Raw genomic sequence first — 27,572 nt, forward strand, 5'->3', positions numbered from 1 at the left:
AACAGGGGAGCGGCCTCGCTCGCCTTCGGATATCTCGCGTTTGCCATCGCTATCTTTCTGAGCTGGTCTCGCTCTGCTCGTTGCGTTCGTCCCATCCGATCGTCCTCTGCTCGCATCTCTCTCGCTCCACCCGCACCAGCCATGTCTGACAATCTGTGCATCGTCGTCCTGGGCGCCTCTGGCAAGTCCTTCCACATCTCCTCCTCCTGGCCTGCTTCACTGCCCGGCTGCTGACCCGGTCTCGTCGCGATCGGCCTGGGACAATGTCCTGCATCGGCGATGCGTCGGCGATGCATCCGGCTTGGGCACCCGCCTAGATCCAGCCTGTCTGGGGTGCTCTGACTCGGTACCGTGGTGCACATTCTCACCATGACTCTCCCGCTAACCTTTCTTGCTTCTTGACTGCGAAACCAACCGGCATCTGCCTCCTGGGCAAACTCGATCGTACGGCAAATCCGTCTTGCCCAACCGTCCGTTCAATGGTGCAAATCGTCGGATGCGCCGCCCAACCTCCTAAACCCCGGTTCTCTCATACTCTGTTATGCCCCGCAATGTCGTAAACTCGGCTCCCCTGTTCGCCACGCCATCGCTTCAATGGACTTGCCTCGACACAATCGCAGGCGATCTGGCCTTCAAGAAGACGTACCCTGCTCTCTTTGGCCTCTACAAGAACGGCTTCCTCCCCGTGCGCACCCAGATTGTCGGCTATGCTCGCTCCAGCATCGACCTCGACGACTTCAAGAAGCGCATCTCCTCGAAAATCAAGATTGCCAACGCAACCGAGGGCCAGGCCCTCACCCAGTTCTTGGAAAAGTGCTACTACACCAACGGCGCCTACGACAAGCCTGAGTCGTTCATCAAGTTGAACGCCTTTGTCCAGAACCTGGAGGGCGGCGTCACCGGCGCCCGCCACCGTGTCTTTTACATGGCTCTCCCGCCCTCGGTCTTCATTCCTGCCTCCAAGGGCCTCAAGAACCATCTGTATACCACCCGCGGCTCCAACCGCCTGGTCGTCGAGAAGCCCTTTGGCAAGGACTTTGACTCTTCCAAGGAGCTCTCCAAGGCCCTGGCCGAGAGCTGGCATGAGGACGAGGCAAGTTGCAAATCCCCCCCTCCTTCGGACCATGTCATGGCCGTGGCGACGCCACGACTCGATGGCGCTTCTCACGCGCGCCTGCGCGCCAGCCCAACCCCAGCCCGGCAGACCCGGTCCATCCCCCCACCAGAGTGACGCCGGCTAATCTTGATTGTCTTCTACGCCATAGATCTACCGCATCGACCACTATCTTGGCAAGGAGATGGTCAAGAACCTGATGGTGATCAGGTGGGTCCCGGTGCGGGCAGCCACCGGCGTCGTTGTGTCAGGATGCGTTGACATGGATGACAGCCATTGCCCATATGTCCCTGCTTTGTCTCTCTTATCCATTGTGTCTGTTGCACCCCCCTGAATCTACTGCGTGTCTGCGTGTCCCCTGGAACCCGCACCCGAGCCGATCCTCATCCTTTGCTGTCTGCACCTGCCCTCCGTAGATTCGCCAACATCTTCTTCAGCGCCGTCTGGAACCGCTTCTACATCGACAACGTTCAGATCACCTTCAAGGAGAAGATCGGCACAGAGGGTCGCGGCGGATACTTTGACGAGTTCGGCATCATCCGTGATGTATGTTTGGTCCCCACTTCCATTGCCAATGCCACTCGGAAGCACGAACAGGTCGCCCCGAGCAATCTGACAATGGGCTCGCTGCTTCTCTTGCCTCCAGATCATGCAAAACCATCTCCTGCAGATCCTCACCATTGTTGCCATGGAGAAGCCCGTCTCTCTCGATGCCGAGCACGTTCGCGACGAAAAGGTGCATTGATGTTGGATCCTGCTCACCTGCTGGCGAATCCAATCCCTTTGCGCAAGCATTATGTCGTCCGCTAATCGGAATTTGCCCTCCTTCGCTGCGAAAAGGTCAAGGTCCTCCGGGCCATGACCCCTCTGGCTGTTGAGGACGTCCTTCTCGGCCAGTACACCGCTAGCGCCGACGGCAGCGTTCCCGGCTACCTGGAAGACCCCGGAGTCCCCAAGGATTCTGTCACCCCCACGTACGCCGCCGCCGTCTTCAACATCAACAACGAGCGCTGGAGCGGCGTTCCGTTCATCCTCAAGGCCGGAAAGGGTAAGTCGCAGCAGCCACCCCTTTATCCACGCCTTTACCCATCTGTCCATGTATCCACCCATCCGTCTGTGGCTGCCACCCAAGCAGAGGCACTTCAGTCGCCCTTCCAAATCCCGCGCACTGCTCTCCGAATCTGTGCACTCATACGCTCTATCTCGGCTTTCTCTCTGCCAGCCCTGAACGAGGCCAAGGCCGAGGTCCGCATCCAGTTCCAGGATGTGCCCGGCAACATCTACGGCAACGTCGGCCGAAACGAGCTGGTTATTCGTGTTCAGCCCAACGAGGCCGTCTACGTCAAGTTCATGAACAAGCAGCCCGGTCTCTCCGCCAACCCCATCATGTCCGAGCTGGATCTCAGCTACCATAGCCGCTACAACGAGCCCAAGATCCCCGACGCCTACGAGAGCTTGATCCTCGATGTCCTTAAGGGCGACAAGAGCAACTTTGTGCGTGACGATGAGCTGGACGAAGCCTGGAAGCTGTTCACTCCTCTCCTGCACAAGATCGAGGGCGAGAAGATTGCCCCCAAGAAGTACCAGTTCGGCACCCGTGGTCCCGAAGGCGTCGACGACTTTGTCGCCAAGCACGGCTACCAGCGACACCACGAATACGAGTGGACTCCCTCCAAGATCTAAACCTGCCCGGGCATGTTGTGGCTGCGGCGCTGCGTGGTCGTGACCGTAGTCCGTGGTCCGTGGTCCACTCAATGTATCCCTCTTCATCCTGTCGGTGTAGCCTTCTTCACCTCTTCCTTCACGGTATGCATAAAACACTCTATCGAATGTGTGTGCGAGAGAGAGTCTCTTCGGATGCCTTCCGAATATCGCACACGGGGGCCCCTTGGAGAGACGGGATTGGGCCAATCCATCTTGGCTGATTGACCGGAAGGATGGTTGTGGAGCGATGCAACGGCGGCGTTTCGCTTTCGCACCAGGAAATAACACCACGAGCTCGGCTGTCAGGGCACCCATGTCCAGGAGTTGCTGCCTCGCTGTCGCTGTCACTGCGGACGCATCGTTCTGCAGCCGAGGAGGGCTGGGTGTGCGATCCCGTCTCGCACTGCCACAGCTTACAGCTCACAGCCAAGCCCCAGGATATGGTGTATATTGATTGGAGGCACCATGTTGTGCGCGAGGTACTGGGGGGTAAACGATGACTCAATGCTGCACAAAGACAAGAGGGATGGATTGCAAGTGAGGAGGGCGACCGAGGGGTTTGGGGTCTAGCTGCAGTTCATCTGCGACAAGTCGATGGCCAGGGTCGACAGACTCTTGCGGCGCTTCACGGACTCGTCCAGGATCTGGGCGGTACTGATCAGGATCTCTGCCACCTCGGTGTCCTCGCGGGTGCGGGCAAACGAGCGCTGGTCCGGGCCAATCGACGATGGTTCGGGAGGAAGACGGACCGAGCTCGCCGACCCGGTCGAGTGTTCATCCAGTTTGGAGCTGGAGCGCTTGTGAGAGGACTCCCTCGGCCCTTGGTCGTCGGCGAAATGGGCATGTCGTCCAGAACGAGTGGACTGGTGCTGGTGTCTGGAGAGCCGAGACGAATGCGTCCCATCACCGTCCCCGGCAGCAGCAGCAGCGGCGGCGGCAGTGAAGGCGACACCATCCACGGCCGCACTGGTCGAGCTGCCATCCTGAATGCCACCTGCGGCTCCGAGGAATGATACGGACGGGGTCTTCGAGGCGAGCGGCGACGAGGCCTTGCCCGAGTCACTGGTGGATCTGGTATCGCAGCTGTGGAGGGTCGTGATGCTGCTGCGACGACTGTCTGGCCCGAGCTCGTACGAATGCGTCGACTGCAGCTGCGAGGAGTTATCTCTCGAGCCTGCAGATCGATGGGTGCCCTGAGACGGATGTGTTGAGGGCCGAGCTTGCGGTGCTGCCTGGGATGATGTCCATAGTGGCTGGACCGTCGCCACGTGGGGGCCAGGGGCCAGGGGCGTCAAAGGCATTCCCCCTTGCGACGCCACCGCCATGGACATAGGGGTGACCCCTGAGGGCGCAAATGCCGTGCCGGATGCATGCTGCAGCGGCACTGACGAAGGCGGCTGTGGCTGCGGTGCTGACGACGATGGCAGAAGCGCCGACGGAGCGGAGTAGCAATACACGGCTCCGGGGCTGGCTGCGGTCGGCGACGGATAGGGGATATAGAAGGGCGAGACGGCCGTGGGACTGGTTGGAGTCGGGAGCGTGGGAATCATCGAAGGGTATACCCACTGCGGATAAAAAACGGGCATGGACGTCGAGCGGCCAAAGGCGCCAGGGAGGCCAACGGCGTAGGTCGGCTGTCCTGGCGATCCCGGGATCGGAGACGTTGGCGATGACAGAACAGGCATCGATCCGCCTCTGTGTTGGTAGATTGGCACGGTCGGGGAGACGACTGGCATGGGTGCCTGCGGTGGTGCTTGCGAGTGCCGTTGTGGGTAGGAGTGTGATTGGGCTAGCTGGCCCGAGAGTGGGGCGGTTGCGGGCGGATGGGCCGGGGTTGTGCTTGTGTCTGTAGCTGCTTGGGAGCCAGGAGTTGGTGTGAGAGGCACGAAGCTGCCTGCCGGGACTGAGGCCAGGGGTACTCCCGAATGGTTGGGCAGACCATCCGGAGGCACACCGACGATCTGCCCCGGTGATGCCGACGACGGCGAGGCAAATGGGATTGCCCAAGTCGGGGGCATCATCGGCCGGCCGGGAAGATAGTACGGGTGTGGATGGTGCGCATAGATCGGCCCCGATGGTGTCGCACCCAAGGACATTTGGCGTGCAAAGACTCGAGGGGTGATTGCCTTTGATTTCTTCTCGTGCGCCGGCCCTGGCCCGCCCGAGGCCCTTTGCACGGGGATCGCACCGACGGTGTTCCAGAAGGGCGGTGTCAGCGTCAGCTTGTCAAAGTTGCGTTTGACCTTTGGTTTCTTGCGAGCAACAGCCACCGGGGCGGCGACAGCCGGAGCCAGCACAGCGGGCTGCGTTGGTTTTCGGATAGCCATAGGCAAGGGAAATGAGCAATCAGATGAAGTGTTCGGGCCATGAGTAGGATGTGTCCCGACGAGGCGAGAGCGAGTAGGGACGGATGGTATCCTACCGTCTCCTTTGGAGATGCGGCTTCGTCATCTCGGCAGATCTCCATATCCTCGGGGCTCGCCCGGACACAGTCCATCACATCGCCGCGCTTGTGCTTCGCTGGGTCGCTCTGAGCACGGGGGATGCATTCCAGAATCAGGTCAGTGCCCGTGCGTCCCTTGATGCGACCCCGGCCTCGACTGGCATCTTACCGGCTCGGTCTGGTGCGTCCTGGCTTCGGCACTGTGCAAGTCCGATGTGCTTGGTTCACGAGCGGCATGGGAATCAGCTTCGTTGGGAGGGTGTGTCAAGGTTTCGAGCTCATTGGGCGGAGCAAACGTCGAATCCTTGCAGTCGGCCTCAGCCGGCAGGATGCGGGATAGATCTACCAGCGTCTGGTGTTCCTCGAGTCGCGGGGTTGTTCTCATCTTGTGCATGCCGATCTCAGGGGGCGTGCTTGCAGCCAGGGTAGTAGCCCCGGCTTCAGCCACCAGATCGTCTCGAAGTTCTGGGAGGGTATCGGTGCTGTCGGCCATGTGTTGGTCTTGTATATCGATGATGGTGATAGTCCTTGGGGCTTGGATGGATGTGGCCGCGGAGTGAATGTGCTCGGAAACGGGTATCATTTCTAACAGCTGCAGCCGATGGTCGGTTGGGGGAGAGGGGATGAAGACAAATCAATGAGAGAAGAGTAGAATTCGGCAATCGAGTGTGGTGAACCACTCTCGGGATCTCTTCGAGCCGCTCGTCAGACTGTTCGTTCAGAATCCCTCCACCCCGCAGAGACCACGCATCCAAATGAACAGCGACGGGTGTGGATAGCTTCTCCCACAGCCACATCCGATTTGTCCACCACACAGCCAAGGGGCGACTAGTGAGTCCCGAGCGGCAAACGCATTGGCGAATGGCCCTCGCAGCAACGGCGAATCACTAACGCTACCTTTTAAAGCGCTGGCATCCGACTTTTAATATTCAAGACCGCCGAGGTTGCTTGGACTTTACTGGCTTTTGGCGTGTTCAGTAGGCCCTACATACAAGATGGTAAGTCCAAACTAGAATGGTCGGAGGCAAGTGCTCCGTTTGGACCGATAGACCAGTGGATGTGCTCGCGATGGCCTCAAGTCGGATCGCCAGTGGAGATAACTGGCAGGAGAGACAACGGGGAGAGGGCAGTAGGAGGTATGTGAGCCAGAGAGGCGAGAGGAATGCCATCGAAGCGAGGGATCCGAGAGGAATGGCAACGGCGCTGCCTTTGGCGACACACACCAGCGCCTGTCGACAAATTGTGGGACAGGGAATGTTCGAGGCGAGCGACGTTTGTCGAGGGACGCACAACAACCAGCGCGTAGCGAGAGGACGCTCGAGCCCGGGATACACAGAAGGAGTCAAGCAACAGTCGCAGCTCGGGGGCCAAGTAGCAGCGGTCGACTCTACCTGTGCAGACGAATGCAGCTGGGTCCGTGTTGACGCGAATGAATGTGGTGTGGGTGTGGGAACGAAGGCCAAAGCGGAAGAGCTGGAGGAATGAGAGACGCAGAGGACGAGACTTATTTTTAGGAGGACGGTGGGAAAGGGGAGCAGTAGTGTGGGGCGGTGATCAAATTGCTTCGATGGGCCGGCTCTATTCCCGAAAGCTTGCTTGAACTGCAGAGCAAGTGCCTGCCTGTCCGACAAGAGTGCGATTGGACGAAACCTGATTCTTGGCCGCACACTATTTTTAGTCCGAGAGTGAATGTGTGAATGTGTGAATGTGTGAATGTGAATGTGTGAATGTGTGAATGTGTGGATGTGTGGATGTGAATGTGAATGTGTGGATGTGGGGAATGCTCGTCGAATTGGCGAGCTCAGGAGAACAGCGCTGTTGGGAGTGCGGTCGCTTTGCGAATCGCACTGTGTTGCAGCACAGCACTCTTCGCTGCCCTCAATCTGGAGGGATCGTGATTGGTGGAGCCGTCTATTGCGACAGGAGCGGGGGGGAGAGCCCGATACCTGCATCGAGCTGGAGGGGTCTCGCTCATGCTGCTGGTCCAGGTTGTGTACTGCCTCGTGCATCGCACTCCACTGCTGTCCAGTTTCGGTGGTGCTCCACAAACTGACCGCAATCCCCAAGAGCGATGTGGACCGACTGTATGCAACCGGTGTTGTATTCAAATGCTTGAGGCTCATGGCAGCCAACCTCAAGGTGTGGGCTCTCTGCCCTACTCTGTATCAACAGTACTTCATGGTGCGGTCGTCCAGAGCAGGGAGAGCTGCAGGCACCGGCGCCATGACGAGGGATTCGGAGCGCCCCTGTGCTCCACCTCCAATACTCTCTGCAGAAAATGAAAGGAAGGGGTGCACCTGTAGTTTTTGCGCATGGCGATGGAGCTTGTCTGTCTGCTCGGAGTCTCCTAAAGGCAGCGCAAGGGGACTGGACTGGACTGGACTGGGCCATCTTGCTGGTTTCTGTTGCAATACTTCTGGTTCGATGAGCACACCCACCACCATCGATGGGGAAGGCTATCACAGCCGAGGACATTCGGAATGCTCAGAATGGCACTGATCCTCTCGGACCGGGACAGCTGCAGCTTCCCCTCGGGGTTGATCAGCGTGGAAGAGTTGTGTGTCCTATTTTGAAGGGCTGTGCAAAGAAGAAGAAAGAGAACGAGAAGAGAACGCGGGCATGGATATCGATACATGGAGCTGCACTGTACGATCATTCAGAGCTTCCCTGAGAGTCGAGGCCATCTGCAGCCAGGGGAGGAGTTTGGGGAAAAACACAGAGACACATCTAGTCTAGATTTAGTCTAGATCCATGTCCGATGCAGAGCTGGAGTCGAGTGTGGGTGCGGGTGTGGGTGCGGGGCTGCCCATGTCGCTATCGTCGTCACTGGCGATCTCTTGGATGAGCGGCGCCGCAGGCTCCGTCAAGCCTGTCGGAGATACCACCGAGTGGATTTGTCGGAGTCTTGAGTGGTGGCCGCCCGAGTAGAGGACCAGGCTGTTGGACTCTGTCGAGGCCAGGTCCGATCCGATGACATCCTTGTGCGGGAGACGGCTGTCGTAGATGCCCTGGGCAACGAGCGCATCGATATGCGACATGAGCGGCTCGGATGGGCTGCAGTCCCGAATGTCGAGCGGGAGTCGGTGACCCTGGATTAGATCCATCAGTCCAAAGGTGTCGACAGACGGCCCCGGCGGCTCGCATCGGTCAAGGGAATTGCAGGCTGGGGTGTATCGGATCAGGGCTGTGGAGCTGGAGAGCGGCGTGCTGGTGCAATCGACAGCCGGGGGCTCGATCGGACGCTCCGGAGCGACATTGGCGGCGATGGCCGGCCAAGTGCTTGGACCAAGATCAGCACCGAAACGGGGCCGCTTGAGCGGAACAGAGGCATCCGGCCAGTCCTCGGCCATATCTTGGAAGCTTCGCTTGTGGTCGCTGATAGATACAGTGGGTGCGGTTACCTAAGGATCCAGGCGCATTGTTAGCAAGTTTGTTGGCCGGATGCAGGGCAAGACATACGCACTGCTGTTGCAGGGGAAGAGCGGATCAAACGCAGCTGCAAACGACCTGCTGGACACCGAGGAAGCATCTGCAACGACACAGGCGATCGGCCGAGCAGAGTCAAGCACAGCGGAGCGAGCCAGAACAGGATGGCAAACACTCACCTGCACTATGTGGTCGCCGTGGATCAGGGGGTTGGACTCTTGCTTGAGTCTTTTGGACGGCTGAGCGGGTCCAGGCAGCATGCCGAGCGTGGGGCGGTCCCAGGGAACATCCAAGGGCCGGAGCGACTCGTCGAGGCTGCTCTCGCTGTCGGACCAGGGTCGTTTGTGGAAGATCGGCATGCCGGAGTGGAAGCTGGATGGATTGCGGGGATGCTCCATAGTCATGGCAGCAACGGGTCGTGCATGGGGCTGGGCGCTGGGGATGAGACAGGGACGGAATCGCCTCGGGCGGACTGGTGGATGGATAGATGGATGGATGGGCGGCAGAGCGGGATCGGGACTGGGACCGGGTGGCCATCGTGGCGAAATGCGACGCAGCAGGAGCAAGGTTCGATGGTGTTCCGTGGTCGGCTCTGATCGAGCGGCCTGCCGCCCTGACGCTCGGCCCGCCAAACTCCTTGCAGCAGTGCATCCAGGACACAGCACGACATGTATTCAGCAAGGCATGGGCGAGCCCGGCTCGACAGCGTTCATCACCTCTTGTCGAGAGGACGGTCTGCCGGCTCCAGGAATGTTCCCCCAGACTTCACTCGGGCTTGGGGCAGACACTCGGCCGGTGCCCATCAACGGCTGCCCTCAGCTCGCCAATGACCCGTCGGTTTGCGGCAGAGGCTCTGAGAGCCACCTCGCCGAGCTTTGGCATCCGAGGAAGCCCAGCAGCCAACGCTGCCTCCATGGTTACATCCAGAGCCGTGAGGGAGTCTGGGATCACAGCGGGGTCACTGTCTTCCGGACCGAGCAGCTGAAGCAGCGGCATCTGCGAGCAACTTCGGAGAAGCTCTTCGCCCGTAGCTCGATTGTACGCCCATGCCAGATGAAGGACTCGGATGGCCGCCATCGCCGGGGGGAGGCCATTCAGGCTCTTGAGCATCAGCGGCAGTGTCAGCGATTCCAGGATCAAGCCCAGGCTGGGTGGGAAGCCAACTAGGGACTCGAGCCGAAAGCACCCGGAGAGATCCAGACTCGACATGTGCTCCAGGTGCTCGGGGAATCCGCGGAGACTCTCCAGAGACGGGGGGAGATGGAGTGTCTTGAGCCTCGGCGTTTGGGGAAACCCTTCGAGGGTCTTCAGCACCATGCAGTCGTTCATCCAAAGAGTCTCCAAGGAGTCGAGATGCACCGAAGCAATGTCCAGGCTCTTGATGTTTGGCGGAAAACGCAGCTCTCGGAGTGCCGGCATGCTCGGAAGACCCTTGAGCGATGTCAGCTTCGAGCACATGCCGATATCGATACAGACAATCGACTCAAGGGTCGTCGGCATGCCTTCCAGAGTGGCAATGGATCGGAGCAGACTCAGGCCTTTGAGCCGAGGCATCTCGGACATTCCACCAAGAGCCCTCAAATTGCAATGCTGCTGCAGATGGAGTTCCTGGAGAGACGGAAGGACCGACGGCATTCCCTCGAGGCTCGTGAGGGGCAAGTCGAGCGAAAGCATCTCCAGCGAGTCCATGGCGGGCATTCCTCTGAGCGACTCGAGTGCTGATCCTTTGAGGCTCAGTCGTCGGATCGAGTTCAGCCAGGCTGGCATGAACCTGAGATCCGTGGCCGACATGGGCAGCTTCAGTTCGACCAACGCCGGCATCTGCGCGAGTCCGTTTGCCAGCCTCAGTCGGGTACACGCCGACAAGTCCAAGAGACGGATCGTTTGGAGGTATTCGGGGACTTGGTTCAGGGACTCGATCGATGCCGGCAAAACAAGCGACTGCAGCCGTGGGGTCCTTGAGCGCTTTCTGGATGAGCACGCTGCGCTGTGCGAACTGCCCTTCCCGCTGGCTGGCGAGTCCGGATGTCCGCTGAGCCAGCTCAGGTTCGCCACCGACCCATGAATCGATAGCGTTTCCAGTTCGGGCATCGATGGAAGCTCCTCGAATCCGTATTCTGGCTCGTCAACCACAAGATGAAGGGTTGTGATGGTCTGGAGAGTTGCAGCGAGTGCATCGAGGCCACAGAGCGACGACGACAGCCACAGTTCCGCCAGCGACGGCATTACGGTGCCCAGGCCGCCGTCGGTGCGAGATGGAGACTTTTCTTTGGGCGATTCCGCCGAGTACGTCGCTGGGCTCAGCAGACGGGAGAGGCAGTCGCTGGATTGCGGAAGTTTGAGGGTTCGCAGTCGTGGCAGCTTGGGCAAGCCTTGGAAGGATACGAGACGGGGACACGCAGAAATGTCCAGCGACATGAGGCATTGGAAACTCTGTGGCATGCCGTCGAAACTGAGCAGTGACCTGGGCAAGGCAAGAGCGGACAGCATCGGCAATGCCGGCATGCCATCCAGATCTTCGACGATTCCCTGGGGCTGCGTATCGACGACGACGAGTGATTCCAGACCGTCGAGACCCCGGGGTCGGTCCGAGAGCGGCAAGAAGGAGCAGTTGACCAATGCCAAGTTTCTCAAGTACGTCTTTTCGAGAAAGTAGTGCTCGTGGGGCAGGAGACAGGACATGTGCTTGTCGGTGTGGAAGGGATGGCTCGGGAATCGCGCGACGGTGAGGAGCCCATCAAAGTGCCCGTAGCGTCTCGAATACAGGCAGTGCCTGCAAGAGTTCACCCGCAGAATCTGCGAGCTGTCAAAGAGCTGGAACTGCTCCTGCGGACACAGATCTGCAATGTTGCTGGGGATGCTTTTGATGGCGCAAAGGCAGCGGAGCGACTTCATCTTTCTGAGGGCCTGGGCAAGGAGGTCCTGAATCTTGCTTCCCTCCATCGCCGGCAGCTTGACAAAGGCCCACCAGAGAGGGAGCTCCTTCTGGTATGCCCCGCGGCCTTGCGGATAACCATCCTTTCGGCCGAGGAAGGAGCACACGCCCTCGAGGACAGCCCTCCGGTCGATGCCCTGGAGATTTGCAAACACAGCCTCGGTGACCTTGAGGCGACGATAGAGCTTGTTCATCCACGGGTCTGTGGAGGTGAGAGACAGGACGCCCCGGTACTGCCGAGCGAGCTGCGGAAGCCGGCCCAGGGTCGGTAGATCCAGAAACCGGACAAAGCTATCATTGCACACGAGGATGGTGAGGAGGTCGTGGTTGGAAAGGGAGGAACGGGCGCTGTCGAGAGACGCCATGGTGGCCGAGATCGGGTCTAGATCCCGTGGTATTGCAGAGGACGTTGGAGAGCTGGCTTGCTGCGGCTGGACTTGGACTCGCTCTGTTGCTCGGCCGACATATCCAGATGGCAGGAGGGCGCCAAAGACGAGCGGGAGGCCGAACGGCCGCGATTGCATCCGGCCAGCCCGGCGATCCGAGTGCGCAGCCAGGCGCGACGCGGCGGGGTCTGGTGACCAGGGGCGATCCGCCCAGCGAATCAGAGGCGGCCTGCCTGGATTGTGTCCCAAGGGTCGTCGTGCTGTCCCGCTGCTCCTCTCCAACTTGGCCTGCCCATCAAGCCCATCCAGCTCTTCCAGCCCATCGGCTCCCTCCAACCATGGCCACCGGGGCACCCCCAGCAGACGACTGGTTCGTCCCGGCCGATGCCGTCACCAACTGGTCCCCTCGTCCCATCGCCACCGGTGCTTTCGGCGAAGTCTTCATCGCGAGATACCGCAACCGGGATGTCGCTGTCAAGCAGCTCAAGGAGCGGATCGGCGCCCGCGAGCTTGCCGACTTTTGCCAGGAGGTCAGGGTCTGGTACCAACTGGACCATCCGCACATTCTCCCCCTCCTCGGCGCCTGTGACAAGGATGAGACCGGCGGCGGCTCTCTCCGACCCTTCATGGTCTCGCCGTTCATGCCGCGCGGCACCCTGAGCACATACGTCTCAGACCATACCCCTCGTTCCGAAGAGAGGCTCCGTCTACTCTTCCAGGTCGCCGCCGGCATGGCGTACCTCCACAGCAAGGACATCATCCACGGAGACCTCAAGGCCAACAACATTCTTCTCGACGCAGGCCTGAACGCCGTCGTCACCGACTTTGGCATGTCCAAGACTCGGAATGCATCGAGTTCCGTGACCCAGCTCGCACCGGGCACGCACGCCGGCGGAACCGTCCTCTTCATGGCCCCAGAGATGCATGATCTGCAGCGGCCATCGCCATCGACCCGTCGCACCGACGTTTACGCCTTTGGCATGACAGTCTACCAGGTCTTCAACGACCGCGGTGCCGTTTGGGTTGTCGACGATGGATATTTGCTCCAGACGGTCATAGGTCATAGGTCATAGGTGCGTCGGCTATATTCATCTGTCAGATAACAGGGTGGTATTGTTTCCAAAAATACAAAGTGCATGCGACTGATGCATCAGGTGGTAAATGGAGAAGCTGATATGGATCGGCGGGGGGTGTCCAAAGCGGACGCCGAAGTGGCTGGAGCGACGTGATGGATGTTGGGCTGACGGTGATGCTCAGAGCGCTTCCTGTGCGAGCTTGGCTGTTCTCTCGGCTTTCTCAGCCTGACGCTTGCGGAATGCGAGGCTGAGGACAAAGCCCGAGGACACAAGCATGCAGGCTCCACCAAAGAGAATAGCAGGAATAAAGTTGATCGTGGTGGAGCCATCCGAGTTGTGCGTGGTGCAGCGATCGATGATGAGGCCGGCCAGAGGAGATCCGAACAGGTTTCCAATCGTAAAGCTCTACACAACAGAACAGACAAGCAACATGAGCATTCAGTGCAATATGGGCACTTGGTGCAACCTGCATCCAGGCTGTATCCAGTCGGATTCTCAAAGCAAACCGGCCACGCTGCTTACGGAATAGAGCATGCCGTTGATGGAGGCAATGTTCTTTGTCTTGAAGAGCTCGGCGATGACTGGGAGGAGAGGAAGCATCGATCGGGGGCGAGTCAGTGGATGCAGATGTGCGCGTCTGTGACTGTGGATCGCGTTGGTTTCAATACTTACCAGTTGGGAACAAGCTGATGAAGCCGCCAATGAAGCCTGGAGTGGAAGGAAGGAGATTGAGGCAACCATTGTCAGAGAAGCACCCGGAGTGCATTGTAACCGCCACCTGCCAGTACTCGCAGTCCACGATCCACAGAATTGAGGCAGCAACATCAGCAGCATATCGATCATACGTACTGCCAAAGATGATCGCGAATACCATCAGGGACCAGAGGGCGGTCGAGAACGGCCATATCAACAGCACCGACAGCGAGGCGACACTGATGGTGACGGTCAGGGTGTTCATGTGGCCGAAACGATCAGCCGAGTATCCCCAGAGGAGGCGACCGACAGCCGAGGCACCGTTCAAGACACCGAGAAGCAGGGCAGCATTGTCGGTCGAGATGCCGTAGTACACAGCATAGGCTGTGAAGCGCAACGAGATGGCATCAGCACAGGCATGAGATGTGTACGATCCGGACGGCGATATGCTGGCAGTCGACACAGATAGAGTTGCTCAGCCACAATACTTACACGACAGGAAGAAGAACGGGATGAAGTAACCAAAGGTGTTGAAGAAGGCGACAATGTAGAGACAAGTAAAGTCCCAGATCCTGAACATGCCAAAGTCGATCGCGGCCGCACGCTGATGGGAGTGGAAGAGGGAGATTGATCAGAGCCCATGGCAGGCTGAACAAGCACAGAGAATGCGACCAGCGCCATTCGCAACTGGGTTCTGCATGCAAACCTACCTTGGATGCCACACGAGTCTTGTAGAACAACGCTGCGACAACCGTGGCTGCCAGATGCAAAGCGTCCGAGCCAGCAAGGCCGGCGAAGAGCCATGTCAGTGTCAGTGTCAAATGGAAACAGGATGGACCTGTCTCAGGCTCCAGCCCATCGAACGGCAGCATGCATCACTCATACATACCGACGAGACACACAATGCCGTTGATGCAGAGAGCCCAGCGCCATTCCAAGAGTCGGATGAGCAGGCGGATCAGGGGACTCAGGGCCAGGCCGCCGACGCCGCTACCGGCGACAGCGATGCCAACTGCCATGCCACGCTTCTTTTCGAACCATTGGGAGATGATGCTAATGGCGGGCATGTACGCAAACGAGCTGCCGACGCCAAACAGGACGGCTTGCGATACCCAGATGTGCCATGCTTCGGTCGCAAAGGACGAGGCAATGTAGCCCAGGCCCGTCAAGGCACCGCCAATGATGGCGACGGGGCGATATCCGTACTTGTCAGCCAGTCTATAGACGATGGGGGTCGAGATGCAAGGTTAGATCGACTTGACATGCGACAGGGCAGTGTCCGGAAGCGGCTCGTCTCCGCCATGGCTCTCCGTGTCAAGACTGCCATCGACCATGAACATCACGGCGCAGGTCCGACACCTGTGGACGGACATGGATGCAGACTGGAGACCTCACTCTGGTCAAAGAACCAGTTCACTCAGCCCAAGACTGCTTGCACAGGAATCCAACACACCTTCCGGCTGGAATTGCGTAAAGCGGCAGACCACAGGCACTGATCGAGCCGATAAAGGCGATCGACAGGTTGGAGGCATCTGGTTGGAAGTAGATAGTCGGTTAGATGAGCTTGGCTGGTGCAGTATCGGCCGATTCCCGAGTCCAGGCGAGACGACCTGGAGTGCATGGTTCGCAGCTTGTTGAACCAGCCGGACAGAGCAGCCGCGCCATGCAAGACTCACTTGGAAAGATTTGCCCTGCGGTAAAGTGCTGCAGATACACGCCAAAGGCCGAGGTACCGCCGACGATAAAGAAATGGACCCAGAAGCTGGCGATGACGACGACCCAGCCGTATCCGCCTTCGGGGTGTGGCTCGGGGGCCGAAACTGGGTCTACGGTGTCGACGATGACGATTTCCTCGCCGAGCTTTGTGGAGTGGACGTCGGCCTCGTGTGGCTGCGCCAAAGTGTGGTTGGTGGTGTTGGTTTTTTGCGAGGATTCGCTTGGTGGTGCCATTGGGACGGTGCGTTGCCAAAGAATGAGATGCAGAAGGGAGGAGTGCGATGCGATGTGGTGCGATGTGGTGCGATGCGGGCGGGTGGGAGTCTAGGAAGAGGCCGGGATGGAGTGCTTTGATGCTCGCTCTGCCCGAGGGGGCAGACTCCCGGCGATATATATTCTCTCTCGCCTTTTTTTTCCTTCTGGCAGCTGGAGCCATGGAATTTTCCTGTGGGGCCGGCCTGGCTGCTGACAATCGCGCGACCGCACGGTGTCGACGAGCCCAACAGAGCAAATGGGGGCTGAGCATTTCAAATGGCCTTGTTCGATCACGCCCGATCGGCTAATCCTCGGCAAATCCACGGGCACCGCGCTCGACGACGCCGGTGACTCTGCAGACACAACCGGGCTGCGGCTGCAGGGCCCTCCTGGGGCAGGGGCACAGGCGCTTCCCACGGCCAGGGCCGCAGCGGAAACAGGTGTTCGCAGCCCCGAAGCCATCGCCGCAAGTAACTGGTAGTGCCTGCGCGGGCTGCGCCGGCTGCGACACGGCCTGAACGAAGCGCAGGGCCGATCCCAGGGCACAGGCGGCATTGCTTGGAGGCAAGACATGGCCGATGCACCCCAGACACGATTGGAATCGTGGTGGTGGTGGTGACAAACGATCGGGCTTTCGTGCAGCCAGCATCGGTCATGTCAAGCCGCACGAGCAACCACGGATCGCGAATCCAGCAATGGCCCTGTGGCGACTCTGCCATGAGCCGAGCATGTGCGCATCCATTGGTCAGCGGTTTGAAACAGGTGTCGGAGGATGGCGTGGCCATGATACCCGGAAGACGGCGTGGCCAGGACGTCGTTGCCGCCGTCGTCGTTCTCCAACACAAGCGTTGATGTTCTGTTCTGATCCGTTGTGGTTGGCCAATCAACTGGGCGAGCGAGATGCATCCACGTGACACACCGGCTCGAGTGCATTCGAGCCGGCAGCACATCCGCCCCGGTCGGCTGCTCTGCCTGTGGCCGTCTGGCTCACTGCCGCCGATCTCTGCGTGTTCCCTGGCTCTGGGCGTCGAGGAGCATCACGGACTGCTTCCCCGGGTGCGCCGCTATTGTCTGTCTGGTCTTCCTGATCTCGCTCTTATCTGACGCACACATCATCCACAACTTGCGGACGCCCCGAGTATCGACTGGAATCGATCCACTTGCTCTGCCCATCCAACCCACGCCCGATCCAGCTGCCTCCTCGCTCGACTCACTTCAGCGCCGGGCCATGTCCTTTAATCCAAACGTGAGCTTTCCTTTGAGCGCCCAAGGCATGCAGTCTCAGCAATCTCAACAATCTCAGCAGCAACTGCACAGTCAGCAGTCTCAGCAGCATCAACAGCAGCCACAATCGGGCTCGTACCCACAGCATATTTCCCAACCGATCGCCGCTCATGTTGGGGCTGATGCTGTCCCGCAGCAGCTCGCCCAGCAAGCCCTCAGCCAGCAATACTACTTTCATCTTGCCCAGCACCCGCAGAGGACTCAGGGCGTCCAGGCACAGCCTATTCCACAGGCCCAGCTGATGAACACATTCACCAACTTTGGTCCAGTTGCAGCACATGCACTTTCTCCTGCCGTCGGCTCCAAAATGCCGCCCGTCAAGATCACTCCCTCTCGACCAAGTAGGTTGTCTCTTCTTTTCTTTCGTTCCTCGCTCCTTCCTGCCTGTCCGATGAGCCACGATCTGCGGTTGCTGGATGAGGTTTCGATATGCCGTGATCGCATGTGCGGCTCCAATCGTCGCCTTCGTGTCGCCGCGTATGAGCCTCGACACTCGTTTGGCCGAGCCCGTTCTGCTCTCTCGGTCGATCTGAGGGGATGGAGAGGCAAGCCGCTCGTGCTCGCCGGATAGGATCATGGCTTCTGGTGATAACCTTGGACCGATCTACGCATGCTGACTGACACTGCTGGTTTCGGGGGGTCGGGCAGTGAGCTCGCAGGCGGCTCCAGCAACGCCGATTCAACAAAAGTGGCATCCCATGATGGCACCGGCTGCCCAGGCCCAACAGGCCCAGCAAGCCCAGCAAATACAACAGATGCATCAAATCCATCAAATCCATCAAATGCAGCAGATGCACCATATGCAGCATCTGCAGCCGCATCCACAGCCGCAGCCACAGCCCATGACGCAAGCCCAGCGGGTCCTGATGCTGCCCTTCCACAACGCCTATTCTACCCGGCTGAAGGAGGGCAACAGCTCGCTCCTGATATCAACACAGGGACCCCGGGCCACCACCAAAAAGCGTACGATGGCGGAGACGAGTGACTCGGAGCTCAGCTTCAGCGACGACTCGGACGACGGCGAAGCGACAACACGGCGGACCACTCGCTCAAGCGCCCAGGGCTCGGCCGCTCACACCAACGGGCCACACACCAGTCAGTCGGCTGGAGCCAATGTGCTGCGAAATCTGATGCGCAAGACACGACATCGATATTTGCATCGACGAGAGTCCGAGCACATTGCCACTGTCGAGGAGATCTTGGTGCCGATCCGTATCGAGCTCGAGCTAGACGGCTTCCGAATCCGCGACTCGTTTACATGGAACTTGAATGGTATGGCAAAGCCGCTGCCGCCGCAAGCTTCTGAGACTCTGCTGGATTGCAGCTGCTCCTCTGCCTTGGTGACTTGTGTGTCCAAGTCGACGATCGCACTCACGATGCCTCTGCGTCCCCCCTCGCTATCCCCACCCAGAGAAACTCATGACGCCGGACCACTTTGCCGAGCTATTCTGTGACGACTTGGATCTTCCCGCGAACGTATACGCCCGCCAGATCTCAACCAGCATTCGACAACAACTCTCCGAGTACGCTAGCTCACACGAGATTCCGCTGAACTTTGGCGAAGACTCGAGAGTCGCCATCCAGGTTCGTAGCCTTAGTGCAGAGCGCCGTCATCCCCTTGTTGATGTTGAATGTTGATGTTGATGTTGATGTTGGTGTTTTTGATACACCTTCTGCCTCTTTCCAGCTCGACATTCTTGTTGGCAACGTGCAGCTGAGGGATCAGTTCGAATGGGATGTGGCCTCCCCTTTGACGCCCGAGGAGTTTGCAAAGGGCTTGGCAAGCGACCTTGGATTAGGAGGAGAGTTTGTTACCATCATCGCTCATAGGTAAGGCTGGCTGTAGCTGTCGCTGCTGATGCAAAACCAGTTCCTGCAAACTTGATGCGCTGCATTATTTCGACTTGATCAAGCACGCAGCTGAATCCTGCTTTAATACTCTGTTCTATATCGCTGACGGTAACAGTATCCACGAACAACTGCAGCAGACACGGATGTCGTTCCTGGAGCAGTCGTTCCGGTCATCGCCATCACTGCTAAGAGTGATTCGGGACGACAAGGACGCGGACGAGTGGACACCATATATTGACGTTTTGACGCCCGACGAGATCGAAAGGAACTTGATTCTGGCCGAGCGGACCTCGAGGTATGGCCGTTGCGCTGGGCAGAGCGTCAAGCCCGATAGGGATGGCTGTGTCGAGGCGAGCGAACTGACGGAACGTGTCTTGCTCCCCATGATATTTAGACGCTTGAGACGATCCAACATGATCAGCCTCGGCAAGCGAATCCGACCATCGCGATACTAGAGGCAGCTGTGTCCGCGTTGGCTGCGAACCGCGAGGGCAGCAAGCTCCGAGGGCAGCAAGCAGAGTGCGGCAATACATTCGAGATGGATCTGAGGAACATTCATGATGAGGACGATGAGAACACAGAGCGTGGCTTGCTGGGGGGACGAACGAGGGCAAGCGAGAGAGCCAGAGCCAGAGCGAGAGGCAGAGAGAGAGCCGGAAAGAGAGAGATGCACACAGAGAGACACACTCACCAAGCGAGACTCCAAGCGAGACTCAAGCGAGAGCGGTCTCTCCGTCTCGCTCCCGTCTCGCTCCCGTCTCGCTCCCGTCCCGTCCTGCGCCAGACTTGTCCTCTCCAAGGTTGGACTTCTGCTTGTCTGCGCTCTGCTCGTCTCCTTCCTCCTCCTCCCTGCCCACAGCGATCCCAGAGGTGCGGTCTCTGGCCTGCCGGTCCCGCCTGCCTTCCCCCCCGTCGCCGTAGCGGTGCTATTCTTTCCTCCACAGCCATCGCTAGCCTGTCGCAGCCCGATCCCCTCCTTTTCTCCCCTCGCTCTTTAATCTCTTCAGCTTGATCTTGCCCTTCAATGAATCCCCCGTCATCATCGGCCTCGCTCGATAACTCCCCAAAGCCCGCCTCCTCAGCCGCTAAAGAGCCCTCGTCGAACCCTTCGAAAACAGCCTCGGCGACCGCACCGCCCTCTGTCGGATCGCAGGATCACCCCAGCCCGTTTCAACTCTCAAGCAACGTTTTCGCTTCCGATTCGGCCTCCAGAATGTAAACGGATCATCCGCATCGATTCGGCGTCTCAGCTTTCCGCCTCTTTTCAGACAATCGCTTTTCTTTTCTCCACTCGCCATCTTCATCTCTGAGCTTTTAGCCATCATCGTGCTCCCCTCATCTATGTTCGGTTTTGACTCGACATGCTCGAATTTCTGCCATCGCGAGCGCAGACTCCTTTCGGGCGGGGGGGGGCACCCCTCCCCGTCGAGCCCCTCCGCCATGCATCTCTTTCACCCCCATCTTCTTGGGAAACGCACGATTGCCGTCGGTCCCTCTCTGCTGCTCGTGTATAGCGGTGAATTCCTCCGTTGCAACCATGTCATTTTGGTATTGGATCCATCGCCCAGTCACTGATTGCACCGATCACCTCCCCTTTCGCCCACCAACATCTGGCCATGCAGGATCAAGCCGTCCGAATCCGATATCTCCAACACCCACCACGACTCGGACTCGGTGGACTCTGAAATCAGCGAGGATGAGGAGGATTCCAAAGATTACTGCAAAGGTACGGCCCGACGACCTCAGCCATTCGCGATCGTCGGTCATGTCTCTGTCCTCCCCATTCTGTCCCCATTTTGCCTCCATTTCGTGTCTGGGATTCGCTTTATCGGTCCTTTGTTTTCTTTTCTATTTCTGCTTGCAAAAACTCAGACATGACCATCAATGTCCCTTCTGCTTGGGGCTGGCGATTTTGCACTTGCACTCTGCCCTCCCTCCCTGTTCCCGGCCAACAACCTCGTCGACTAATCCCTCTATTGCTCCGGACAGGCGGATATCATCCAGTCAACATTGGCGACAAGTTCCACGAGAACAGATACCTGATCCTTCGGAAACTGGGATGGGGCCATTTTTCGACAGTCTGGCTGGCGCAGGATCAAAAGTAGGTGTCGCTCCCGATCGGCTTCAACTGCTGCGGGCGTTGGTCTACTCCAGCTGGTTCTTGACTGAGAGCGACGATCGAGTCAGTGTTCTGGTCTCTGGGAGCTGCTGCTCTGCCGCTGCACCAGCATTTGCTAGCCGCTGACTCTGATGATCCCTTGCCTCCCGCGTTCGATCCGCATTGGGCTTTCCCCAGACTTGATCGCCTTGTGGCACTCAAGATTGTCAAGTCTGCGACCCACTACACCGAAACAGCGCTCGATGAAATCAAGCTTCTGGAACGGGTTTCGACAGCAAATCCCACAAGTAAAGCGCGAAAGGCAGTCGTCGAGCTCTACGACTGGTTCAAGCACAAGGGGCCCAACGGCGTCCGTAAGTGCCGTTCGCTGCAGCTGGATCGTCTCGGCGCGACAACGGATCGTCATGGGATCAACCACTACCCAGACAATTCTCGCTGCACTGTCGTGCCATTTCTGAAGATGCTTGTCTCGTCACCGTCTGACCATCGCCGTCCCCCCCTCAATCGTCAACCAGACGTTTGCATGGCCTTCGAGGTCCTTGGCCCGAATCTGCTGACGCTCATTCGCCAGTATCGCCATCGTGGCATTCATACTGCGATCGTTCAGAGGATCACGAAGCAAATTCTCATGGCATTCGACTACCTCCATCGAGAGTGTGGTATCATTCACACCGACCTCAAGCCAGAGGTGAGTTGGATCGCTACGCTGCTCAGCCATCGCAGTGGCTGTGTCTGCCCAAGAGATGTTAAACAGCAGCAGTTGCGGTTGCAGCGATGCCGTCCCCAGTGGGCCTGCAGGGCTGGAGTGTACTCCTCTATCTCACCGACAGTCGTGCTGACCTTGGCTTCCCCCCCCCCAACATCAATATGGGCTGTGTCCAGAACGTACTCATCGGTGTCGATCTGGAAAAGATCAAGCAAAAGCTCGGCCTCGTTGGGGTTGCTGGCTGCAACGGTGCTAGCAAATCGGCTGACGGCAGCAACACCGCCGGGGCCGGTGTGACCCAGCCGATAGGCAAGGATAGTCCTCTGTGGTCACTATGTACGTCGCCGATCTCGACGTCGACTCCGGGCTCGCCTCTGACACGCCAGCAGCGCAAGAAGCAAAAGTACAAGCAAAAGAAGCAGCTGGCCAAGATGCAGACCATCCAAACAGCAGTCACGGGCGGCCCTGGTGCCTCCAAGCGCCCGTCGCTTACTCCGGCCAGCGCCAGCGCGATCGAGGGGGCAAGGCTACCACTGGGCTCTTCCTCCACTGGCAACCCGGCCAACAGCTCGACTGGTAGCGGTAAGAGACACCAACTCCCCGGATCGGCTTTGGACGAATACACGGGCAGCCGGATACTGCTCGAGTTCTTTGTACGCTTGCTATTCATCTGCTCAGCCACTGCCACTCCCCTCCAGATGACAAGTCTGCTCAAAACATCGACATCAACAGCCTGACGCCAGAAGAAATCGCCAAGATGACAAAGACCTCGCGACTATCGTTCATCCCCAACAACCGGACCGATGCTCAGAACGGCACCAGTTCGAAGGCTACGTCAAGGTAGGCAGCTGGCTGAGGCAGGGGTTTGCAACAACCGACTCAGCACGTTCACACTCGTTGCCCCATGCGTCCTGCTCCGTGTACTACGCTCTATTCAATCGGCCGGTGCCCGATCTCACCTCTGCCGCCTGACACACCAGTGAAACTTTGGGCAGGAACCTCAGCGACATCAGTCTGGCCGACAAGAGCGAGTCTGCTGGTGAGTTACAGCCATGCCATCGCCTTCCCGCTGCACTACCAAAGTCTGCAATTTGTAGTCGAGATCACTACTGACTCACGTTCCCCCGATGCCTCCACTCGCAGATATGGCCAACGCTACTCCCGAAGCGAAGCAACAGCTGAAAGAGGAGGCTCGTCGGCGAAGACACCTCGAGCACCAGCACATCAAGGTATGCCTCAATGAGCAGACACGGTCAGACTCGGCAGGCATCCGAGGGCCAACGTGGACGCTAACGCCGAACTCTGTTTTCGTCGCCAGGTCAAAATTGCCGACCTTGGAAACGCCTGGTGGGTTCCTGGTGGTGCTGTCGATCCTCACTTCTCTCTGGCGATTTGGCTTTCGTTTTTGCACGCGAAACTGGAGCGCCGGTGCAGTTCAGCTGACCTATCGTACCTGCAATATGCTGTTTGTCAGCTGGATCGACCATCATTTTACCAATGATATCCAAACGCGGCAATACCGGTCGCCTGAGGCCATTCTGGGGGCCAAATACGACACCAGCGCCGACATCTGGAGTCTCGGAACAATGGTACGTGACTGGGGAGGGGTGCTGTTCGCCGGTAAAGCCGACAGCCAAAGCGGCTGGTTCCGCGTCTGCAGGCCAAGCGTGATCTAACAATATGGCGGGCGTTAGGTCTTTGAGCTGCTCACGGGCGACTACTTGTTCGATCCCCAATCCGGAAGCAAGTACACCAAGGACGATGGTGAGTTTGAGCTCTGGGCCGATGCCAGCCACCCGTCTGCTGCTTCGTCTGTGGCTAAATGCAACTCTCCACCAGATCACATTGCCCAGATCATCGAGCTGCTTGGGCCTTTCCCCAAGCACGTGGCGCTGGGCGGCAAATACAGCCAGAGCATCTTCAACCGAAAGGGCGAGCTGCGGAACATTCAGAAGCTGCGGTTCTGGAAGCTGGAGGATGTTCTTCACGAAAAGTATCACTTTTCACGGGAGGAATCCAGACAGATTGCCCACTTTTTGCTGCCATCGATCGAAATCGATCCACAGAAGAGGTGGGTACTTCGCCCGCAAGAAGTTTTTGCGGGACAGGGAGTCCGGGCGTATGACGAGATAGAGAGACTACAGCACACGCGATCCTGCATGAGTTTTGCGTTTCTGCACACTGAGTGGAATGTCGATGCTGCTGCTGCTGCTGGTTGTCCCGTCAGTCACCCTAACCCAAGCGAAACACCACTCGGTCATCCAGAGCGACCGCCGCCGATCTGCTGAATGACCCCTGGGTCGCGAGTGTATCGATCGAAGACATCTTTGATCCCCCGGCCAGTGGTTCCCTGGGAATGCCCGTCGGATCCGGCTCCCCGGAATCGTCGCCTGTTGCGCAAGGGGAAGATATCGATGTCGAGGCCGACGATGGCGCCGACGATGGCGCCGACGATGAGGCCGATGTTGATGTTGATGCTGATGCCGATGCCGATGTTGATGCTGATGTTGATGCTGATGCTGTGCCCGTCGCTGCCCCCGAGGCCATGGCGATCGACAGCGAGGCAGGCGCCGAATGACCGGGTCGATGGCGACACTCGTCCTGGCCCATGCCGAGATGAAACGACGACCATGGCGGAACCTCTGCTTCGCCCCATCTGCAGCCGGCTCGCAGCCAAAGCCGCAATCGCAACCACAACCGCAACCACAACTGCCGAGGCTCTGCTCTGTCTGCCCACAAGCCACATCCCTGCGCTGGTCTGCCCTTTGGTTGCAACTGGCGATACCTTCACCACCATCCCACCCCCTTTCCACCGATCTCCTCTCTGCACTTCTTCTTCGCAACAGCCCGCCAACATGACAGCGCTCGCAAATGAAATGGGATGCCTGTTTCTGAGTCCACCGGGGGCCTTTCTGCGGTTCCTGAATACACACGGTGTCCCTCTGCCATGGCGACCTGCAACCCCGGACATGACGCAGCAAAGATGCATGGTCGCGGCGTACAAGCAGACCGTCGATTGCGAAGGCCGGCTCATCGATTTGCAGCCATGAAGAGCAGAGATTGATGAGCGCCATCGCAGGCCTTCCCCAGCACCAACGCTCCGGCCTATCCCGGAGCTTTTGGAGGAATACGGCTCATGGTGCCTCGCCCGCCCATGTGCTCGGGCCTCGTGTTGGTGTCGCTCGCAGCTGGGCTTTCGCCGCAATCTCCCTTCCCTCCCCGATCTGGCCAGATCCTGCCACCAGCACCCCTTGGGCCCTGTTCTGGCTGCTGCTGCTGTCGGTGGCTACATGTATGCTTCTCCGCAGAGTCTGGACTCTCCCAAGGCGACCAGGCTGCAAACCCTGGCCGGCGGATCGCTGCTCTTCGAGGACGCCGTCCTGCCGGCTGCAGCCCGGGCAGGCATCGACCTCGCCAAGTGGGTCCCGCCACCACATCCTGGTCTTCTGCTGTCGAGGTCGCTGGAGAGTACGCATATCGACTGTTGCAAGATTGCTGCCTTCCCAGCCTCGGACCGATTCCCAGATCACCTTCCTCCTCCTCCTCCTCCTCCTCCTCCTCTTCCTCCTGGCTTGTGCGAATGCCTGCTGACCTTGGGCACTTCGACCTCGTTCGCCGTTTCTGCGGCGCTGTTCTCTCTCTCGGATTGCTCTGCTTGTCGTTGGTAGATCCCAGAGCCCGTCAGCTCGATCGCAAGTTCAGCCAATGGAGTCTGAACGGTCGCTCCCTTGGCTCGCTGGCCAGCATTGCTGCGGTAGGAACTGATCCGCAAACTCGGGCGCTGGGCTGCCTCTAACGAGGAAGGCGATCGTGTGGCCCAGGAGGAATCACCCGGATGCATGCGAATGCCTATTGCCGCGGCGACCTGAAAAGCTCTGGCTCCTGTCGTGCCCAGATCGTGGTTGCCGAACATTTTGATCTGGTCGAGTCGCTTGAAGGCCTGGAATGGAGTCCGATTGGACACCACATCTACACAGCCCTGAAGAAACGATATGCAGTGCTGTCGCCCCGCATGATCGCTCTGCTCTCGATGGCATTTCCGGGTGAGTGGCAGCCGTCCGATCGCATTCCCGGCGTAGCTGCAAGCATGTTCCTCGCTTTCTGGTGCAGCGGCAGCGAAGGATGCCCCGGGCTGTCGTTGCTGACACTCCCGACGGCACTTTGGCCGACCACTTTCTCCAGATCACTTTGGCCGGGACAACGCTGTCCTTGCGAGCCTGCCCTCGACACCGTCACATCCAAGGGCATTACTGGAAACCCTGGCGTATGCATGCGGCTCGACCCTGACCGTCCTGAATCTCAGCCGCACACAGCTGGGCGATAGCGACTTGCCATATCTGCATAATCTTCCCAAGCTGCGAGTGCTCGATCTGTCGTTCACCCTGCTCACCGACGTTGGCCTGGTGGCCTTTGTTCGGCCGATCGACTTTGCCTCGAGCAGCCTGAGCGAACCAGGAGCTATATGGGCTCGCTCAAACCAGGAGGTCGCATCGGACTGGCTGGTGCTTGGTCGCCGCTGCTGCTGCTCGATTCAAAGCCTGAGCCTCAAAGGACTCGGGACGGTCTCGGATCGAGGAATCGGCGCTATTGCTCGGAAACTGAGGCACTTGTCCGTATTGGACGTTGGCCAGACCCTGGTCAGCACCAACGGTCTCGAAGCCCTTGGTCGGACGCATGGATGGATGCGGATATCGGCTCTGCAGCTCACGACCATACTCGAAGACCATACCGGCAATGCCCCGTCCGAAGCGATGCTGGATACACCGACGGGAACGGGCAGGCTCCGAGCCCTGCTCCGCATGAGCCCCTTTGCCGGGCTGACTCCAAACCAAGGCGAACAGAGCCAGTCGGATCTCCTCGAAACACTGCGCCAAGTTCATGCCCACGACCCACCGACGTTTCCAAGGAGTCTGCGGCGTCGAGTGCCAGAGTCGTCGTTGGCAGAGCTTCGGTCCTCAATCTATTTATTCCGAGATCCCGATTCAAGCGCCACCAAACGAACCAGCAGCGGAGGAGAAAGCTGGGGCGACGAGCCGCGTTCAGGTGCCAAGGCCGTCGGATCCAAGCGCTCGATCGGCCTGTCGGTTCACTCGTCGAGGAAGAAGCCCAGCCTGGGTCCGAAACTCTGGGAGTCGCTCGATGATCATCTTCTCTAGCCATCGATATGGATATTGGGCCTGGATGACCAGCATCGGGCTTGATGATCCACCTAGACCGCTGCTAATTGAGATCCAGCATCCTGGCAAAGTCGATACCAAGCAGATGGTGTGAGGCCATCACGCTGGCAGCTGAAGAAGCAGACATCGACACGGCCGAGGATCATACCCCACCAAATACCAGTCAATGTGTCGGATGTGCCAATGTCCATGTACTCACTTTGAATGCCAGAAAGCGTAGAGCCTCGCTGCCGTGGCTTTGCCGATGCACGACGCAAGATCCTGCATAGATTGGCCAGGCGCCGTCAAAATAGCCATGAGCGATTCCGCCACTCAGATTGGAGCCGTCAATATAGGCGGCCAGCGCAGCCGCAAGTCCAGCGTAGCGATGGCGGAGCTTTATGGCCGATCGTATCGAGCAACGAGAGTGTCCGGCGGTGAGACCTACCTGCTCAGAAGCATTCATCAACTGGTGCAGTGCTGGAGCAGCCATCCAAGGTATTCAAGGCGGGAGCATGAGAAATTAGAAGCAATCGCTAAGTTGAATCGGGAGCCAAAGCGGTGAGGGACTGGGGCAAGTGCGGGGGGGGGTGCGAGAGAGCAACTGACGTACTTTTGAACTCTTTCAGCAAGCTCTTTGCTTTGGTTTCGCCAATGCCGGGGCAGCACTGCACTGTTTTGATCAGGCGCTGAGTGTTGGTATGTTTG

The 27,572-nt window shown here is 58.7% G+C and overlaps 9 protein-coding genes across 9 annotated transcripts; 5 read left to right on the top strand and 4 right to left on the bottom strand.

Moving 5' to 3' along the window:
* Window positions 1–26: 26 nt before the first annotated feature.
* BJ171DRAFT_491671 (glucose-6-phosphate dehydrogenase) lies at window positions 27–3,134 on the top strand. The gene is made up of 7 exons (XM_053109756.1): window positions 27–181; window positions 621–1,093; window positions 1,266–1,324; window positions 1,531–1,660; window positions 1,761–1,850; window positions 1,955–2,162; window positions 2,337–3,134. The coding sequence occupies exons 1-7, from the start codon at window positions 142–144 to the stop codon at window positions 2,795–2,797; spliced, it is 1,461 nt and encodes a 486-aa protein (XP_052969915.1). The 5' UTR covers window positions 27–141; the 3' UTR covers window positions 2,798–3,134.
* A 250-nt stretch (window positions 3,135–3,384) lies between these two features.
* BJ171DRAFT_636153 (uncharacterized protein) lies at window positions 3,385–5,754 on the bottom strand (the record flags this gene model as incomplete). Its single annotated transcript, XM_053115707.1, has 3 exons — window positions 3,385–5,121; window positions 5,241–5,348; window positions 5,431–5,754. The coding sequence occupies 3 exons, from the start codon at window positions 5,752–5,754 to the stop codon at window positions 3,385–3,387; spliced, it is 2,169 nt and encodes a 722-aa protein (XP_052969916.1).
* Window positions 5,755–7,867: 2,113 nt separating this feature from the next.
* Window positions 7,868–9,189, bottom strand: BJ171DRAFT_256061 (uncharacterized protein). The gene is made up of 2 exons (XM_053106730.1): window positions 8,867–9,189; window positions 7,868–8,662 (listed from the first exon to the last, which is right to left on the bottom strand). Exons 1-2 carry the CDS (start codon window positions 9,089–9,091, stop codon window positions 8,000–8,002), a joined length of 888 nt encoding a protein of 295 aa, XP_052969917.1. The 5' UTR covers window positions 9,092–9,189; the 3' UTR covers window positions 7,868–7,999.
* Window positions 9,190–9,337: 148 nt separating this feature from the next.
* BJ171DRAFT_491673 (uncharacterized protein) lies at window positions 9,338–12,099 on the bottom strand. The gene has a single exon (XM_053109757.1). The coding sequence runs from the start codon at window positions 11,985–11,987 to the stop codon at window positions 9,453–9,455; it is 2,535 nt and encodes an 844-aa protein (XP_052969918.1). The 5' UTR covers window positions 11,988–12,099; the 3' UTR covers window positions 9,338–9,452.
* Window positions 12,100–12,298: 199 nt separating this feature from the next.
* On the top strand, window positions 12,299–13,155 carry BJ171DRAFT_491674 (kinase-like domain-containing protein). Its single transcript, XM_053109758.1, has one exon. The coding sequence runs from the start codon at window positions 12,347–12,349 to the stop codon at window positions 13,079–13,081; it is 735 nt and encodes a 244-aa protein (XP_052969919.1). The 5' UTR covers window positions 12,299–12,346; the 3' UTR covers window positions 13,082–13,155.
* BJ171DRAFT_491675 (major facilitator superfamily domain-containing protein) lies at window positions 13,156–15,845 on the bottom strand. The gene is made up of 9 exons (XM_053109759.1): window positions 15,454–15,845; window positions 15,231–15,309; window positions 14,667–14,995; window positions 14,488–14,534; window positions 14,270–14,381; window positions 13,934–14,161; window positions 13,757–13,792; window positions 13,607–13,665; window positions 13,156–13,489 (listed from the first exon to the last, which is right to left on the bottom strand). Exons 1-9 carry the CDS (start codon window positions 15,725–15,727, stop codon window positions 13,262–13,264), a joined length of 1,392 nt encoding a protein of 463 aa, XP_052969920.1. The 5' UTR covers window positions 15,728–15,845; the 3' UTR covers window positions 13,156–13,261.
* Window positions 15,846–17,874: 2,029 nt separating this feature from the next.
* Window positions 17,875–19,338, top strand: BJ171DRAFT_578307 (uncharacterized protein; the record flags this gene model as incomplete). Its single annotated transcript, XM_053113873.1, has 5 exons — window positions 17,875–18,304; window positions 18,444–18,616; window positions 18,720–18,862; window positions 18,999–19,178; window positions 19,278–19,338. 5 exons carry the CDS (start codon window positions 17,875–17,877, stop codon window positions 19,336–19,338), a joined length of 987 nt encoding a protein of 328 aa, XP_052969921.1.
* A 374-nt stretch (window positions 19,339–19,712) lies between these two features.
* On the top strand, window positions 19,713–24,701 carry BJ171DRAFT_491679 (kinase-like protein). Its single transcript, XM_053109760.1, has 15 exons — window positions 19,713–19,753; window positions 20,002–20,098; window positions 20,506–20,609; window positions 20,873–20,984; window positions 21,180–21,355; window positions 21,518–21,690; window positions 21,885–22,290; window positions 22,407–22,548; window positions 22,689–22,747; window positions 22,852–22,937; window positions 23,027–23,055; window positions 23,183–23,297; window positions 23,403–23,472; window positions 23,548–23,779; window positions 23,974–24,701. Coding segments are annotated over exons 2-15 (2,019 nt in total). The 5' UTR covers window positions 19,713–19,753; window positions 20,002–20,096; the 3' UTR covers window positions 24,287–24,701.
* A 50-nt stretch (window positions 24,702–24,751) lies between these two features.
* On the top strand, window positions 24,752–26,956 carry BJ171DRAFT_256172 (uncharacterized protein). The gene is made up of 3 exons (XM_053106731.1): window positions 24,752–25,462; window positions 25,604–25,751; window positions 25,891–26,956. The coding sequence occupies exons 1-3, from the start codon at window positions 24,845–24,847 to the stop codon at window positions 26,862–26,864; spliced, it is 1,740 nt and encodes a 579-aa protein (XP_052969923.1). The 5' UTR covers window positions 24,752–24,844; the 3' UTR covers window positions 26,865–26,956.
* The last annotated feature ends 616 nt before the right edge of the window (window positions 26,957–27,572 follow it).

This window comes from Polychytrium aggregatum (genome assembly GCF_025602895.1).
Source record: "Polychytrium aggregatum strain JEL109 chromosome Unknown BJ171scaffold_6, whole genome shotgun sequence".
NCBI classification, from domain to species: domain Eukaryota; kingdom Fungi; phylum Chytridiomycota; class Chytridiomycetes; order Polychytriales; genus Polychytrium; species Polychytrium aggregatum.

What these genes read in the sequence shown, in the direction of transcription:
- BJ171DRAFT_256172 (XM_053106731.1), top strand. Translation starts at nt 24,845, where the DNA reads ATGGTGCCTCGCCCGCCCATGTGCTCGGGCCTCGTGTTGGTGTCGCTC. An exon ending in CGCTGGCCAGCATTGCTGCG is followed by an intron (nt 25,463 to 25,603) that starts GTAGGAACTGAT and finishes TGTCGTGCCCAG; the next exon opens with ATCGTGGTTGCCGAACATTT. An exon ending in GCTCTCGATGGCATTTCCGG is followed by an intron (nt 25,752 to 25,890) that starts GTGAGTGGCAGC and finishes CACTTTCTCCAG; the next exon opens with ATCACTTTGGCCGGGACAAC.
- BJ171DRAFT_491671 (XM_053109756.1), top strand. Translation starts at nt 142, where the DNA reads ATGTCTGACAATCTGTGCATCGTCGTCCTGGGCGCCTCTG. An exon ending in CGTCGTCCTGGGCGCCTCTG is followed by an intron (nt 182 to 620) that starts GCAAGTCCTTCC and finishes ACACAATCGCAG; the next exon opens with GCGATCTGGCCTTCAAGAAG. An exon ending in AGAGCTGGCATGAGGACGAG is followed by an intron (nt 1,094 to 1,265) that starts GCAAGTTGCAAA and finishes TCTACGCCATAG; the next exon opens with ATCTACCGCATCGACCACTA.
- BJ171DRAFT_491675 (XM_053109759.1), bottom strand. Translation starts at nt 15,727, where the DNA reads ATGGCACCACCAAGCGAATCCTCGCAAAAAACCAACACCACCAACCAC. An exon ending in CATCAGCTTGTTCCCAACTG is followed by an intron (nt 13,666 to 13,756) that starts GTAAGTATTGAA and finishes CTCTCCTCCCAG; the next exon opens with TCATCGCCGAGCTCTTCAAG. An exon ending in TCAACGGCATGCTCTATTCC is followed by an intron (nt 13,490 to 13,606) that starts GTAAGCAGCGTG and finishes TCTGTTGTGTAG; the next exon opens with AGCTTTACGATTGGAAACCT.
- BJ171DRAFT_256061 (XM_053106730.1), bottom strand. Translation starts at nt 9,091, where the DNA reads ATGACTATGGAGCATCCCCGCAATCCATCCAGCTTCCACTCCGGCATG. An exon ending in ACGGCGACCACATAGTGCAG is followed by an intron (nt 8,663 to 8,866) that starts GTGAGTGTTTGC and finishes CTGGATCCTTAG; the next exon opens with GTAACCGCACCCACTGTATC.
- BJ171DRAFT_491674 (XM_053109758.1), top strand. Translation starts at nt 12,347, where the DNA reads ATGGCCACCGGGGCACCCCCAGCAGACGACTGGTTCGTCCCGGCCGAT.
- BJ171DRAFT_491679 (XM_053109760.1), top strand. An exon ending in AGTTCGAAGGCTACGTCAAG is followed by an intron (nt 22,549 to 22,688) that starts GTAGGCAGCTGG and finishes CTGACACACCAG; the next exon opens with TGAAACTTTGGGCAGGAACC. An exon ending in TCGAGCACCAGCACATCAAG is followed by an intron (nt 22,938 to 23,026) that starts GTATGCCTCAAT and finishes TTTCGTCGCCAG; the next exon opens with GTCAAAATTGCCGACCTTGG.
- BJ171DRAFT_491673 (XM_053109757.1), bottom strand. Translation starts at nt 11,987, where the DNA reads ATGGCGTCTCTCGACAGCGCCCGTTCCTCCCTTTCCAACCACGACCTC.